This window comes from Lacerta agilis, chromosome Z (assembly GCF_009819535.1).
Source record: "Lacerta agilis isolate rLacAgi1 chromosome Z, rLacAgi1.pri, whole genome shotgun sequence".
Taxonomy (NCBI): domain Eukaryota; kingdom Metazoa; phylum Chordata; class Lepidosauria; order Squamata; family Lacertidae; genus Lacerta; species Lacerta agilis.
In genome coordinates this window covers 20,580,153-20,596,403 of record NC_046331.1, presented here as the reverse complement: position 1 = coordinate 20,596,403, position 16,251 = coordinate 20,580,153, and the positions used below count along the sequence as shown (strand labels likewise).

General features: G+C 44.3%; 1 protein-coding gene across 1 annotated transcript in view; it reads left to right on the top strand.

Moving 5' to 3' along the window:
• The window catches only part of SLC16A2 (solute carrier family 16 member 2), a 96,679-nt gene extending 91,822 nt beyond the window's left edge, over positions 1-4,857 (top strand). Inside the window, exons 4-6 of the mRNA XM_033137163.1 lie at positions 2,437-2,580; positions 2,982-3,210; positions 3,519-4,857. Coding sequence (XP_032993054.1) covers positions 2,437-2,580; positions 2,982-3,210; positions 3,519-3,739 — 594 coding nt within the window. The 3' untranslated portion in view covers positions 3,740-4,857. The remainder of the gene's footprint in view (positions 1-2,436; positions 2,581-2,981; positions 3,211-3,518) is intronic.
• Positions 4,858-16,251: the final 11,394 nt, after the last annotated feature.

The following is a 16,251-nucleotide window of genomic DNA, read 5'->3' as shown; positions in this document are numbered from 1 at the left end:
GGTTCAGAAACCAGTGTGATTAGTTTTTGATGAAGAAGCTCCACAGGAACACAGCCAATCTGAGCAGGAGGGAATATTATGAGGCTAGTTCTGATTGGCTGACTTCTCTCCTACCTGGTGAGACTGTGAAATTGGTACATTGCCACTGAGGGAAATTTCATAATTATGATTGCGGGTTACACAGATTCCTTATTGCATGCCAGTGCTTGAGAGACTTCGCTGTTATTACAAGCCACCAAAAATAGTTCACTGAAAGTCCACCAGGTTGGAAACGTAAGAGCTATCCTGAAACTCAGCATCTTGAGAGCCTTCAGCTGCCTCATCAATGGATCCAGCACTGTAGTTAAAGGGAAGGAAAACAGTTCTCTTTGCTTAGTGCCAAGTGACATGAGACACTGAAAGTCACAAAGCAGATATCATCTTACCCATTTGTTTGCTTGCTAAACTTATACAACATATTAGGAAAAGAAGAGCAAGCAACAACAGCACCAGCCTCCCCCATAACAGTGATAGAAATACTTTGGCAGTATGCTAACAGTAAACAAAACAAGATAAAAATAAAAACTCAACACCAAGAGTGTTGGACTAGGACCTCGGAGACCAGGGTTTGAATCCCCACACAGGCATGAATCTTACTGGGTGACCTTGGACCAGTCACTTTAAATCAGCCTAACCTACCTCACAGGGTTGTTGTGGGGTTTAAAAGAGGGGGAGAACCATGTAAGCTGCTTTGAACTCCTTGGAGGAAAAGGTGGATATAAAGGCAATAAATAGCAACAGCAACAATACCTTCCCTAGCCCCAAAATCACTCACATTAACCCAATTTTTCTTCTTTTAAATCGCCCCAACCCACCTAGGAGTCTGGCATTAAGGCCAGCTGCTGTAAAGTTGTGGTAGGTGATTCCAGGGTCCTCCAAGAATGTTCCAGCACCTCTCCTCTAATTTCAGGGGGAGCAGCAGCAAAAGCAGAGCAGGAAGATGGTAAAAGTTTCACCTGCTCTGCACTTTGGGTGTTGCTGTTCTCCTGCTGCTGGAGGTTAATTTATTCAGTGATGTGAGATTTCAGGGCAACTGAAAATGCTTCTTCAATAGGGTTGAGCACTATATCCTAGGCATTGTTATCAATTTTTAAAGCGAAATTTCAGCTTTTTTGCCATTAAAGTGGTTGGTTAGAAACAAGGTTGTCTTTTAAGATAGCCTTTCCAAAGCAGATGCCTTCCAGATGTTTTGGGCTGCAACTCCCATCAGCCCCAACCAGACAGCCATGCAAGGACTTTGCTGCCCTTCCTATCACTCTGTGGTGTGGAATACCAGGATTGTGTACTGGGAACTGAGTAGGGCATCAAAAGTATTTCAGAATCCTTTCAAGATCCCCTTCAGTGTGCTAATTGATATACACAGTACTTCATTTTCTCTCTGCAGAAACCCAAGGAGATGTTGTGCCTGCATAGTGCACCATGTGGGAACCTTCTAGAACAGCGTAGGGCATTGCACATTCCTCAGAGCCTGTTGGAGATTATGGATTATGGCCAGAGAGTGTGCAAAATCGATATATGCATATTCCCCAAGACCTGTTGGGATTATGCATAATGACTGGTGAATGTACAATTTTTTTGTTGATGTGTATATATAGACGTTCTCCAAGGCATGTTGGGGCTTACATATTTTGACCTGGAAATTACACCCTTCCCTCTTCATGGCTGGATTATGTGCACATACACCATGAGGCCCAGTTGTTATGCACATTAACCACCCAACTTACCTCTCCCTTAACATGTGGTGCTTCTTGTGAAGTGGAGGAACAATATGGTGATAGGAACATCACATGATGACTGTGAGGCAGGTGAGTCACCATGTGGAGCTGCTTTAAGGGTTTCTGGTTCCAAAGGTCCCCTGAGGCTAGACTTCAGCTTCCAGTTCCTGAAGGCCCAGTACAAGACAAAGGATTGTATGCAAGGCTTTCCCAGCCATGGTGCCAAACTAGAGCTCTCTTGGGAGTCAAAATGTGAGTGGCATTTGCTTTTGTTTCATGGAGCCATTCTCATGATTGACAACTTTCTGGTTCCCAGGGCCCAGACAATGCTGTGAAGGAGAGGAAGAAAATAAACACCAGGCATTATGAATGAAATAAAAAGATAGGATCCGCGTAAACACTTGATCATTGAAGGTGCTATTGTTACAATGCTTAGCACATAAGGGGTGTGACTGTGGCAAAAAAATGAATTCAGAGCAGCGGACAGCCTTCCTAGTGAGGCAGATCGTTGGAGCTCCTCAATCCATAATTCATTGCTAACCCAAACATTGTCTCTGCTGTTGTGGTCCATTCACAGTGCAGGTCCCAGGGGTTGCCTTTGCTTCAAACTCGTGCAGGTGAAGTCCACTGTAACAAATGCACACCTGATGTCCTTGTTCCCTCTATCTCCTCACTTTCCTAGGTGAAGTACGTGGAAGAGGAGTTCAAGGAAACAGAAAGGGCATGGATTCTGCTGCTTTGCATTGGAGCTACATCAGGGGTTGGGCGTTTGGCTTCAGGGCCAATAAGTGACCTCATCCATGGGCCGAAAAAGATTTACCTACAGGTAGGCAGCGAATCTCTGAGTTGTTACAGCATTTATAGTATTGAAGGACCACTTCCAGTCCGCCTCTTCAAAGAATCTTTTGGGAAACCATCCATTTCTTCATGGCCCAGTCAGTGGCCTCCTGCCTTCAGAGTGCAGGTGCTCTGTGCATTTAAGCCTTCCCTACTGGTGATACTTACTTTTAATATTTAACTGGAGCATCTGTGAGATGGGTTAGTTGTCTGGCCCCCAGAACACTGATGAGGATAGAGTCACTGGGCCCTGAGAATACACAAATCAGCCATCCTTCCTCTTGGGTGTTGTTCCTAGTTTACAGTCCTCTCAGTCTCTTAACCCTCTTGGGTGTGGTGGAATCACTCCAAGTTTGTTGCCTGAATGACATCAGTATTTTGTCTCCTCAGGTTGCCTCCTTTATACTCTTGGGTATAATGTGCATGATGATCCCACAGTGCCAAGAGTTTTGGGGGGTCATTATTGTCTGCCTTTTCCTTGGACTTTGTGATGGACTCTTCATAACTATCATGGCTCCCATTGCTTTTGAGCTGGTTGGGCCCCTGCAGGCATCTCAAGCCATTGGTTATCTCCTGGGACTTATGGCCATTCCAATGACAGCAGGTCCCCCAATTGCAGGTAAGTGAATTGTCAGGCTGGGTTACCTTGATCTAAGTAAATGGTTTTTGGAATGTCCAACAGGACTTCTCCCTGCAGAGGCATAAGCAATTGATAAAGGGTGTGCAGACTCATACTGGGCTCTTGCCTTATAGCCCAGAAATCTCCATGTAGTTGCAATTGGACCTGCACCAGTAGCAAAATGTTCCTGGCACCTGAGGAATTTGGAACGCTGTCCAAGTGGCACAGCCATGAGTGCATTCCAAAACAGGTGGAAGGCACCAGGTTGGCAAAAGCTGGTGATAAAACCATTCTCTCCTGTTTTGTAGGATTTCTCGGTGAACATTTTGAGAATTACCACCTCGCCTTCTATTTTGCTGGCGTCCCTCCCATTGTTGGGGGTCTGGTTCTGTCTGTTGTTCCTCTGATCCATCAAAGACAGCTCAGGAAGAAGCGGCTGGATTCTGGGAAAGACAAGATGCTGGTTTCAGAGACCATTATGAACGGAGAGCTTCTCCCTGGTTCTCCAGCCATGGAGGCCCACATGTAAAGCCATCCTTCAAATCTCCCAGTGCCCTGGTGCACACACTGTCACCACCAGCATTCTCTGGCACTGTACCTGAGCCCAGCCCTTCCCGAAGAGGAATCAAGCTTCTTCGATTGTAGGCAAGGACTGGTCAAGTAAGGACAATCCTGATTGGACAGTTTCACCTTTCAAGTTGATTCTGTTGGCTCTCTCCTGCAGAGAAAATTCTTGTAGCGCTATAACTCGTTTTCCCTGCTATGATCGTTGGCACAGCAATGGATTACTCATAGGAAGGTGTTAAAGGTTTTTAAAATAGATTTCCTCAGTCCAGCCCCCTCCTCTCCACCACCAAAATTCTAAAGCCATGCTTGGATATCTTGCCTTGAAAGTGGAGTTTAATCTCACTGTGAGATCCTTTGGGAGTTAATTTTGTATCAGCCAAATTCCCAAAAGTCTAAAACACTCAAGGAGGCTAAAAAAAAGGTAAATTCTGAATCATGTTTTTTCTTTTGATTCTGACTCTGAAATTGTAGGAAAGCGTACTTGGTTTTCCTTGCAGCCTTTTTCAGATAACTTTTTTTGCCACCTACTTTTACTAAATGCATCCCTCTGTCAAAAGGATCCCTCTCTGCTTCCTCCAATTCAACAGTTCCTGTGGCAGATATTGCTTCTCTCAAGATATGCAGTCCAGTGTTTTCAGAATAGTGTTCTCCAACCATTGCCTGAGTGGGTTCCATTGCATAGGAAAACAGATTTAACTCTTGAAAGTTTGGGTGGTGATGTCCAACTCAATAGTACTTCCAGTTTGGCAAAATGTAGTTTATCTCTCTCCATTAATTACTCATTATCTTCCAAGCTGCCACCCTTCCGACTTGCAGATTTCATACAGGACCAGATTTAGAATAATTCTTTTAATAGAAATAGTGCATTTGGGCCTCAAGGAGGACTGCTCCATAGGAACTGGTATGTGCATTTCCCTCCAAGATTTTTTTGACTAGAATAGTTGAGGTTGATGAAACCTCCCTCCTCTTTGCACAAGGACATTCATTCCAATGCAGAATCTGCAACCCGTGTGTGGAAACAGATTTTCTGCATGCAGAATTGCGTTGGGTGCCCAAGAACCCTCTGCAAGTGGAGCCGGGGGGGGGGGAACCAGCAACTTGTTACCACATGTGGGTCTTCACAGGCATCTCCATTTGGAAGCTTGAAGATTGGTCTCCTAGGAGCAGACTCTTCTTCCTGTGAGCAGCAGCCGACATGTGCACAAGCTTCTGTCATACTTGGGAGTTCCCTGGATCAGGGTAATCTTTGCGTGGGAAAAGTGGTTCCTTAATCCCCTTGCAAAGATTGCAAATCATCATCATGTTTCTTAAGGTTTGGTATGGGATCAGTGTTGTAGAAGCTCCCAAAGGTAGCCAGGCATTTGCCAAAATAAAAACTTTGCTTTAACCCCAGCTGAGATTTTGTGTTGGGTCATGCACTGATGTCTTTCTGCTTACTCACCTTTGACTTCTCCATCCAGTGTTACCTACCTCCTGGGAAAGGTCTGTTTGGGTGTTCATATGTGGGGGTTCATTTCCAAGGGTTCTGTGTATACATGAAAATCATGTATACTCAAACCCTTGGAGGTGCAAGTGAGTGGTAGGGAGAAGAAGAACCTCCCCCCCCCAATACTCCCAGAGCCCACATGCCAAGTGGGCCTTGCCTGGGAAGCAAGGTGGAGAGCTTAGAAGCTGTTTTCTGCCAGGTAAGGCCCTCTCAGCAGGCAAGCTCTAGAAGGCTAAGGATGCTTGCATGAGATCTTGCAGGAACTCAGATGGCACTGTGAAATCTTATGCAAGCATCCCTGAGCCAGTGCACTGAGCAGGCCTTAGACCTCAAGCAAAGCAGAGCTTAAAAGTTATTTACACGCCAGGTAACCTCAAGCAGACCTGGCACAAAGAGTGCCTTTAAACTCTCTGCCTTGCTTGGATTTAACTTGCATGATTTCAGCGTGCCTCCCTTCAGCTGCATATGGTTGAAATCACACCTTTTCACGTCTGCATCTTTATTTCAAGAGTATGGAATAAGTTAGAGGGATATTAAGTGGACTAGGATCTGGGAAACCAGGGTTAACATCAGCCATGAAAACCCACTGTATGTGACCTTGAGCCAGCCACTGTCTCTGAGCCTTACTCAACTCACAGGGTTGCTGTGAGGTGGCACCTTGAGCTCCTTGGAGAAAAGGTGGAATAGATATAATGCAATACTGATAAATAAGGAGTGAACAAAACAAAAAAGTTTCTCTCCAACCTGCTTTTTCCCGATTTTGAACTGGGGAAGGTGAGCTGGGTGTGGAATAATGTGGGGGAAAGCCTATCATAAAAAAAATCAAAGGAAAAAACAGATCAGGGACACAATCAGGATATTTAGGGCTACAAACATTGGACTTAATGGGCAGGTCATTCAGTATGTGGCTGTCTGCTAGGACAAGCTTGCTTGGCTGGGGTGTGCAGGCAGGGTGCAATCCATGATCCTGTACTGCATATAGTCTCTACAAGCTGAGCTCCCAACCAAACCGTGTTCTGCACCACCTGCTTTTTGGCCCAACATTCTTCTTCAAAGATTGCCCCCAGTAGTGTTTGTGAACCGACCTCCACTGTAGACTGCAAACAAGGTGGTCAGCCTGTGTGGGGACTGTACCACACTCCAGATCTCAGCAGGTGGTCGCATGATTGAACCCTTTTGACGGATGGGAAAAATAGAAAAGACAGATAAGTAGGTGTTAAAGGAAGACAAGGCTGGACACTTCTTCTGTTTTTGTCTCAAAGGAATTCTTTGCTATCCATGGGCGTTCAGCCCAAATGAACCTCCTCCCCCCCCTCCGCCCTGCCCCACCTTCCGAAATGGTGCAGTCTACAATAAATTCCCCCACCACAATGAGAGCTGGGACCCAACCATTATACCCTTTCTGAGACCTTGTGCTCTGCACACCCACTGTGATAACAGTCATATTTCAGAGAGGTGGGCTGTATTGAGGGCAGGAAGAGCCTCAATTCCAGGCACCTGGGAAGCCACATTTCATCCACAGCACAGAATGGGAACAAGCCCCCAGAAACTCCCAGTGGGCTGGTTGTTATGCCCAGAATGTATGTGGCAGAGACAGTGCAGTAGAATCAATCCTTTCTGAATCTGCCAGAACTTGGCAGTTCCTCAGAATCCTTATCTCCTGGTCAAGGGAAGTTTGTTTAATGTAGCTATTGAGTTCTGGTGGATTTAGAAAGCTATTGACATATAAAAAGAAAGTCCTTCTTCATGCAGTGCATTGTTAAACTATGGAATTTTCTCCCACAGGTGGCAGTGATCGCCGCCAACCTAAATGGCTTCAAAAGAGGATAGGATAAGGCTATCCATGGCTACTAGCCACGAGGGCTGTGCTCTGCCTTCACAGTTGGAGGCAGCTCTGCTTCTGAACACCAGGTGCTGGAAACCCTAGGAGGGGAGGGTGCTCTTGTGGTCAGGTCCTGGCCTCATCCAGCAGGGCTCTCATAATGTTCTACCGTATTGCCTCTCTTCTTAAGGTAATTTACTCAGAGTATTAACCATCTGTAAGTTGCTTGGGCCTCATCCACTCAACTAACCCATGGAGGTATCATAATCAATTGGGTCCTTCCCTATAAAGACCATTTGGAGAGTGAGAGAGGAGGGGGAATCATGTGTACACTTCTCCCACCCACCTAACTGCCCTTTTGTGTTACAAGCTGATTGTTATTTAGGAATAGCCATATTCCTGGATATATTATGTATTCACGAGATATGCAGGGCTTTTAAAAGAGAGACAATCTAGTTGTAGTATATTGATTAGGAGACTTGAGTTCAGGGCTGAGAAGCTCTCCCTTCAGACCTCACCTCAGCCACAAACTCAATAGCTAGATATTAGTCTAAAGCTTTCACCTGCCCCCAGTCAATTTGCAATATCAGGTCTACTGCCCTGCCTTTCAGGATTGTTGTATGATTTACAAGAAGATAATGCATGTAAGGCACTATATAAATACTTAGAATTATGCTTTCAATTTTTATCATATATTTCCACGAGCAGTCTTTGTACTTTGCTATGAATCTTACCCTCCACTTGCCAAAATAATCCCCAAACACACAATATGCTAGTCTGAGATCCAAAACAGTAGCTATATCCTTGAAGCCGAGCCTGCAGTTCCCCGTGTCAGGGCCATTTTGATGTTGCAAATCTTCAGAGAAAATGCCCCCATTTTCATGCCTAGATCTTGAAGGCAAGAGTCTGGAAGCGGACCGTTCCACTCCTGTTCCTGACCTCTTTTTGACTGTTTTCTGTGCTTTCTGTTTAATGACTCTCCCTCGTTAGATGGAAACAGCTGCTGCCTCTGGTCTTCTGCCAAAGGTAGATCATCACTGCCCATGATATATGTGTGCCTGTTAGGATCTGCCATCATTGCCACATCATAACCACATGACAGAGGCAGCATTGTATAATGCTCTCTGCAATCTGTGGCTTATGAAATCTTCACCTGTCTCGGAGATAAACTGCTGAAATCAAAGTGAGAGCACAGTGATGTGTCATGGGGCAGCAAAGCTGTGAGTAGGTGGTGTGGCCCTGCTGGTGAATGTGGTGATCACATTCAGATAAGGCATGTTGGAGCCACACTTTCTTGGTAGTTTTCACTCTTGAGTCTATAGCTCTAGGATGTTAAACAGTCATGAAAATGAAAGAGGTGTTTGACTGCTGCCACTCTGAGAGATTTAAATGCCATCCCCTGAGGAAGAGGAGGAAGAGAAGGTGAAGAAGATAAATGGCATACATGGTTGTTACCAAGGCTTTCAGTTTTTGGTTGCAAAATCTTTTGCTGTATCTGTGAGATATGGGGACGGTTGATGGGGTAGAGGGAATAGAAAATTCTAGCTCCAAATGCTGTGGTGGTTTGCCAAGTGCCAAAGCTGGTGTTAGCAGGCGGTTCTTCCTTCTTTGTGATGCAATTTGTCCTCGCAAGATAATACTGTTTCTGCAAAACACTAGACTGTTGGAGCTGGAGGTGCAGTTTGTGTAATCCTCTGATCAACATCAGTTTGGAAGTCCAATGTTCACTTCCATTAGAGTCCCTGGAAGCCTTTTCAGAAGGACCCATTTTTATCAGGATGAAATTTCCAAGTGCCTGAGGGGGCAAAGGCTCAGGCAGGGCACAGAGTCATCCAACATGGGGAGGAAACAGCCCCACGTGGTGCACCCCCCGGGTTGATTATGCCATCACGAGTTGTCCCCTCCCTTTCCCCTTGCAGAAGAAAAATCATCAAGGCTGAATGTGAAATTTAGGTTTTTCACACAGTGTGATGCTTCCATGAGAGAGCCTGTGGTGGAAACAAATGAAATTTGTCACCTCAGAGAAAACCCTTCAAAACAAAACATCTGTGTTTGATGGGGGCAGGGAGTGGCTGCTGCCTTCACCCCCTATGGGTTTCAAGGTGGAATTTGGCAGACCATATTGTTGGAGGGGAAATGAGCCCTCAGTCTGGTCCTGCTCTTGTGGTCATACCTTCTTATCATACAACATAGTTTTCCACACTACAGAATTAGTATGAAGAATGACCTGCACTAGCAAAGTGTCTCTTCCTAGAGCTAAAAGGCACCCATCAGAAAGAAGTAGTGGATATGTATGCCAAGGATTATCTACAAAACCAGGCACACTGCCTCCAATTTTTTTATTACATTGTGTGCGTGTGTTTTCTGATTACTCCCATCTAGTGGGGTCTTTATATGTGCATCACGGTTTGGGGACCAAATTCTATCCTGCCCCTCAACAGCATAGTCTTTACTTAGTGAAAACAAAGTTTTAATAAGTGCCTCAGAGTAGTAATCACAGGGGTAAGGAGAGAGTTGATGGGGAAAGACTCTTAACTTTTATGAGATGGTGTCCACCTGAATCCAAATGGCTCTCACACACCATCTCTACAACGGACCAAATTGCAGTCCTGGCTTTAGCAAATTCAAACTCATTTCTTGCTTTTGCTTCCTGTTTCATCACTTTCTTAGCTGTTTCTGTCATGGGTGGATTTATTTTATTTTCCCCCCCAGTCCTGGGCTTTAATTCTCCACTGCAGTGCATCTACAGAATTGCCGGCGTGCAGATTTGTTGGGAGTTTTGAAAAGCAATGGGAAGGCCTCCCAAGGCTAGCCCTAGAAATGTTTCTGCTGGAGGGGAAAAGCAAGATGGAAAGATGGAGCTGAATATTACTTCAGTGCTGGTACTCCACTGCATCTGAAGCAGCATGGTAATTTGGTGCAGCTAAGACAAACTGTGTAGCTTACACCAACCAATGGGGAATGCCCAGCATGCTTAGGAGGAATAGCCAGGAGCTGTCCCAACATTTGCCACTTGGGGCTTCCATCTCACTTCCTAACAATAGAGCTGGTCATGCTAAAGGGTATGAGGTCAAAGGAGCCTTGATCTTCTCAGTGATGAATCTGCTTGCCTCCCTGAAAACACTTGATTTCATGTCTCAGTGAAGCCCTAATACAACACGTGAGCTTGCCTTCCCCCTAGTCAGTGGAAGTCTCTGCATGTACAATGTTAGATCAAAACCAGCCTTAAGGACTGTGTAATATCAGAAAGAAAACAGCTGCATAGATTGTTTTTTATTCCCAACTTGTGTTGATACACAATATTTTTTTTGGAGGAGTGGGGAATCTTATATGCAAATGCAAACAATCAAAAATACCCAGTATATACCCTGTTTTAATTGAAATTGATGGCATTATTCATTACTAGTGGCTTTATCTTTGTTGAGGCTCAGCACTTTAGGGCTCCCCATAAGGGTGGGAATGCTGAGTGTGCATGTTTATATAAACAGAATATATAAAATATTCTGATATTATAATAGGATAAAAATGATATCCTCTGAAAATTAAGTATTTGGAAAGAACTTGAAAAACATATTAAAAAGTTTGCGTCTTTAAAAAAAACCATGGAAGAAAATCTTTATATTTTGCTTCTGAAAGACTTGCCTCTAACAGGAGAAAAGTCACCACTTACTCCCTTTGCAGTCCCTTCCTTTGGGATGTTTACCCTTTGCCACCAGTCCACAAAGCTATTGACCTTTCCCCTTGGTCCCTTCACCTTCCAGAGTTGAAGCTTAAGGCACAAGTAAGCTCCAAAATCTTTCATTTCCCAGAAGCTGTTCTCAAAGAGAATAAAGGGAGCAGGCAGGATGTGACACTAAACTTGCAATCACATCAACTGGTGGGGGCAGGGAGGCATTTTTGTGGGTGCTCTAAAACACAAGGCGGGGAGATTTATGCCCCACAGTTCCAAAACTGTTGGGTCTGGGAGACCAGATTATGTTGCCACAAGACGAAATTTTGCTTTTGATGTTAATGGCATCTTTAGGGTGGGGGTGGGGGTCTCATTGTGACTGCAGCAGGGAAGGAAAGGGCTCCCCAACGAAAAAGCTCTCCAGTACACACAAATGCACACATACCTGCCAGTGATGTGTTTAAAATCATGGTCTGTTTTGGCACTGACACAAACTCCAAATCAACTTTCTTTGATGGCGACTTCCCTCCATACTTTGTTATGGCCTTGTTTCTCTGGGTACCATATTGATTTTTGCAAGTGTTTTTCTGGGTACCATGTTGAGTTCTTATAGAGTAAGTCAGTGGAGAATTAGCACCCCCTGCCACCCATTCAGAGACTGCAACTGCAGCTCTCTTGCTCTCTTGTGCCTTTCATGTCATTTGTGTCGAAGCAAGAGAACAACACTGTCCTACTGTTTCTATATTGCACCCTGGTTGTTTAATTTAGATCCTCATACTCTTGCATGAAATAAAACGTTGGCCAAGGAAAAGGCTGCTACCATCTGTTGCTCCATAGCTTGCCAGCAGTCTGCTTAGCCATGCTTTTGCTTTCCTTATGTTTTCTTTAAAAAATCCATATCAGCATTTCCACATTATTATTATTATTATTATTATTATTACTACTATTATTATTAGTTTCCTGCTCAACATTCTAGATGAGAGCCTTGCACAATGGAATGAAATGCCAACTCTCAATAGCCATCTGCAGGAAATGTGGGGACCAGCCACTTGCAGATTTAATCTTAGCTTATTTGTCTGCCTTTGATGGTGGTTAGGACTGGTATGAACTAAGAGCGTCCTGTATTCTCATTCAACCTGTGTGACATGCATATTATTATTATTATTGTTATTAATTATTATTAAAAATACCAATAAGATTTCCTATCTGATTGTTTTCTACGTAGATGTTTAAACCGTATGTATAAAGATTTTAAATTTTTGCTGCTGTTGCTTTTTTCCAAAGTTTCCGCCCATTTGTCTCCAAATTCTCTGGCTGCCAAGACAATCGTATAAATCAAATGTTAAGTGTATTGTTATTTGCTCTACTGCATTATGCTAAAGGAATGAGATGTTTTTGTACAGGTTTTTTTTCCCTTTTATGTACAGTAGTTGTTGTGTTGATGGGGAAGAGAGTCGTCGTACTAGTCTGAGATCTTTGTTTCTGATCATCACGATTCACAATTGGATTGAAATTGTGTTTCTTTGGTAAGAGTTTGCCCTTTTGTCTGAGTCCATCCACATTCTTCTGACTTTGAAATAACCAACTTTGCCTCAACCCCGGACTTTTGCCTGATGTGCACAGTAAATCAAGTTACTTAAGAAGAAATGCAATGTTTCACCACTTTGCAACTGATCTTCCCAGTGTATCCAAAGTCAGCAAACTCTTTTCCTGTAGCAGAATTTGTTAAAGGAGTAAAGAGATGGGATTCTTGGGAAACATCTTGCTGTGTGTGTGCATTCCTCTGCACAGATGGGTGAAGGACAGTTGCATCATAACAAATTCCTCCTGAAAGGTTAATTTTTGTTTAAATGGATTTGCAGGGTGGCAGAACTTAAGCATGCTCCTTGAAGACTGTCTCAGGTCTCCCCCTACAGTGATTGTGTTGTTTCTTTTGGCTTGAGATAATGAAAGAGAGCCTGTGGTCACATCCACACCACACATTTAAAGCACTCGTATACCACTTTAAGAACCACAGCTTCCCCCAAAGAATTCTGGGAAGTACTGGTCATTAAGGGTCTCCCAACAACTCTCAGCGTCCTTTAACCAACTTTGGTTCCCAGGAATCTTTGGGGAAACTTTGTCTCTTAAATTGGTAGGGGGGAAAGCATTTAAGTGGATGGTGTGGATGTTACCTTAGTAAGAATTGTGTTATATGTATTTAAGAGACAGGATGCTGCTTTTGTGATCCATGAAGCACTATTAGCTTTATGAAGATGGAATAACACAGGTTTGCACATTGATTTCTTCTCTTTGAGCAAGTTTCTACTGCACCTCATGGCTGTGAAGATACTCTTTAGACACTGAAGCAACGTTCGACTGAAATCTCAGAAGCCAGAGGGGTATCTGAAGAAGACCTCCATAGGATGCAGGAGAGCCTCCAGTGCCTTGCAAGTTCCTCACCTTTCCCTGTGACCAGCAAAATTGGGTTGAATATTCACAATAGCAAAATGATGCATTATATGCAATGCAACATATTTTTATTAGGCAACTCATAAATGGAAATAAATAAATATATATATAAATGAGAGAAAATATGCAAATCCATTTGTTTGCATCATTTAGGTGGGGTCCAAAGAGTGAAGCTTTCCTCAGTTCCGAATTGCCCCCCCCCCAAAAAAAATAAGCAGTGTTGGCCCTTTGACTTGCAACTCTCGGGTGGGGCAGAGACCCTTTCATTCCTCTCTAATCCTAGCTGAAGGAGTAGGGAATATAGCTGCTCTTGCATCCTTATAATGTTACACTGAGCAATTGACAGTGTTATGAGAAAGAATGTACAGGAACTCACAAGTCCCTTATGTGCTCCATGGGGCTTACTCTCAGAAAAATGTTCACAGGTTTGCAGCTCATTTATTGGCCGAGCTTCTGTTGGTGAGCTTGACTCTGGCCAGTTTCCCCACAAACATAGAATGTTAATTGCAGAATGTCTGGCTGAAGAGAAACCTTTTTGCCTGGTGCCTAAAGATATGTAATGAAGGTGCCAGGCAAGCCTCCATGGAGAGAGCATTCTACAAATGGGGAGCCACTATTTGTTACCGTGTTGCAATCCTCTGGACTCCTCTCGTGGAGGAGGCACATGAAGAAGGGCCTCAAATGATGATTGCAGGGTCCATGTCAGTTAATATGGAAAGAGGCAATACTTGAGGTATTGCGGCCCTGAGCCATTTAAGACTTTATAGGTCAAAAGCAGCACTTTGAATTGGGCCTGGAAACTAATTGGCAGCCAGTGCAGTCAAGCCGGAATCAATGTACTATGCTCAAACCATCTTCAGAGGCAACTCCACATATAATGTGTTGCAGTAATCTAACCTAGAAGTTACCAGAACATACATGATAGAATATAGGCTATCCCTATCCAGATAGGGGTGCAGTTGGGCCACCAGCTGAAGCTGATGGAAGTCACTCCATGCCACCAAGGCTACCTGAGCCTCAAACAATAACTACTTTATGAATCCAATCTATGTACCTGCTCCTTCAGCGGAAGTGTAACCCCATCCAAAGCAGGCATTATCACATCCATCCAGTCTAGGGAACTGTCCACTAACAGTGCCTCCGTCCTATCTGGATTGAGCTTCAGTTTGTTGGCTCTCATCCATTCCACTACCAAGGCAAGACAGCAGTCCAGCATATCCACTGCCACACCTAATTAATTTGCTAGTAAGTTTATAGTGTAAGAAGTAAGTAGCTTCACATGCTGGAAAATGTGCATTTCCAGGAAAATGCACACCGTGAAGGGATTTGGCAACTGGTCTGCCCTCCAGGCACATTAAATCAAATGCCAATACCAGGCATCCCATGTCAGACATTCCCAAAAACTGAAATGAGTTGCTTTCATTACAGATATGCTGGCAAAGGTGGTGATTTTCGCAATTGCTTTGAATAATGTAGGCTTGCACTTCGCACCCTGCAGGAATAAGAGAAAATTGCACCATAACCACTGCAGTATTACAATGCCTTGCAATTTTTTTTTGTAGGGTAGATACTGTATATACTTGAGTATAAGCCTAGTTTTTCAGCACATTTTTTGTGCTGAAAAAGCTGCCCTCGGCTTATACTTGAGTGAGGCGGGCGGTGGGGGCGGCGAGAAAGAAGCCCTTTCTCTCCACTCATGCTGCCACCCGCTCTCCCCAGTCAACCATTCCTTAAGAAGCGTACAAGAACAGCGGTTCTTTACTCTCCCCAGGCAGCTTGTTCCATTCCTGAACTGCTCGCATAAATGCAAACTTGCCAAAGGAGGAAGAGGAAGGAGCAGCCCAAAGGGCTGCTTTTGGGCTGCTCGTTCCTCCTCCTCCACAGTGGCAAAGGTGAACCGGCTTATACTCGAGTCAATAAGCTTTCCCAGGTTTTTGTGGGAAAATTAGGTGCCTCGGTTTATATTCGGGTCGGCTTATATTCGGGTATATACGGTATTTGCAACAGTGCTATTACTTACTGCAGGGACAGCTAACCAGTGTCCCCGTCAATGCTACTGAACTCAGGCTAGCTTAGTCAATGGATAAGGATGTTTGGACTTCTAGTTAGCTGCCTCCACCATACTCAAGTCACAGAATGACATGACATGAAACAGCTGCAGTGCTCTTCCTCTGATACCAATAAGCTTGCTTATGGCAGCAAGCAGCTCTTGAGCCAGACCATGGAGAGAGGTGGGAAGCGCCAGCAAATAATAATGCAGATAAATCGCTGCTTGCAACAGAAGACTGTAGCTGCCATGACACTAAATGCAATATATTTGTTGACACTCTTAACAGCAGACAAATAACATGTCAAATAAAATACCTTGGGGAAGTGGGTGGAGAATGAAAGTGACTTACTGTGATTGTGGAGGTGGGGAACATGTAACCCTTGTTGGACTTCAGCTCTCAGCAGCTAGCTTGGCCAATGGTCAGGGGTGGTGGTAGTTGCACCCCAGCAAAATCTGAAGGACCTCCACGGGTTCCCCATCCCTGCGATAGAGCTTGTGGATGCCCAAAACCAGTCACATTCAGTTATCTCTGGTCAATATAGACTATTGCCAGGCAACTGCTCAAGGTGATATGCCATTAAGGCTCATGGAGGCTACACACTGATAATCAAGTATAAGGGAGAGATTCTGTCAGTACTGCTCAAGATCTAATCCGCCCTTTCCCCATGTGGTGACCTCCAGATGTTTTGTCCTGTGACTCTCATCAGCCCCAGCAGGTATGACTAATTGTCAGGGATAAGGCGAATTTGTATTCCAAGATACCTGGAAGGAACAAGGTTGTGGAAAGCTGACCTAATATTCATGGTATTTTGAACAATGCTGCATCTGGATTCAGAATCTGAATACTTGGGTGAAGAAGATGGTATGTAAACATTTATGTCAGCAGTGAGGAACCAACACTCTTCCATGTGTTGGAGTCCCACTCCCATGAGCCTAGCTGGGGTGATGGGACATATAGTTTAGTGATATCTAGAGAGGGACAATTTCCCTACTCT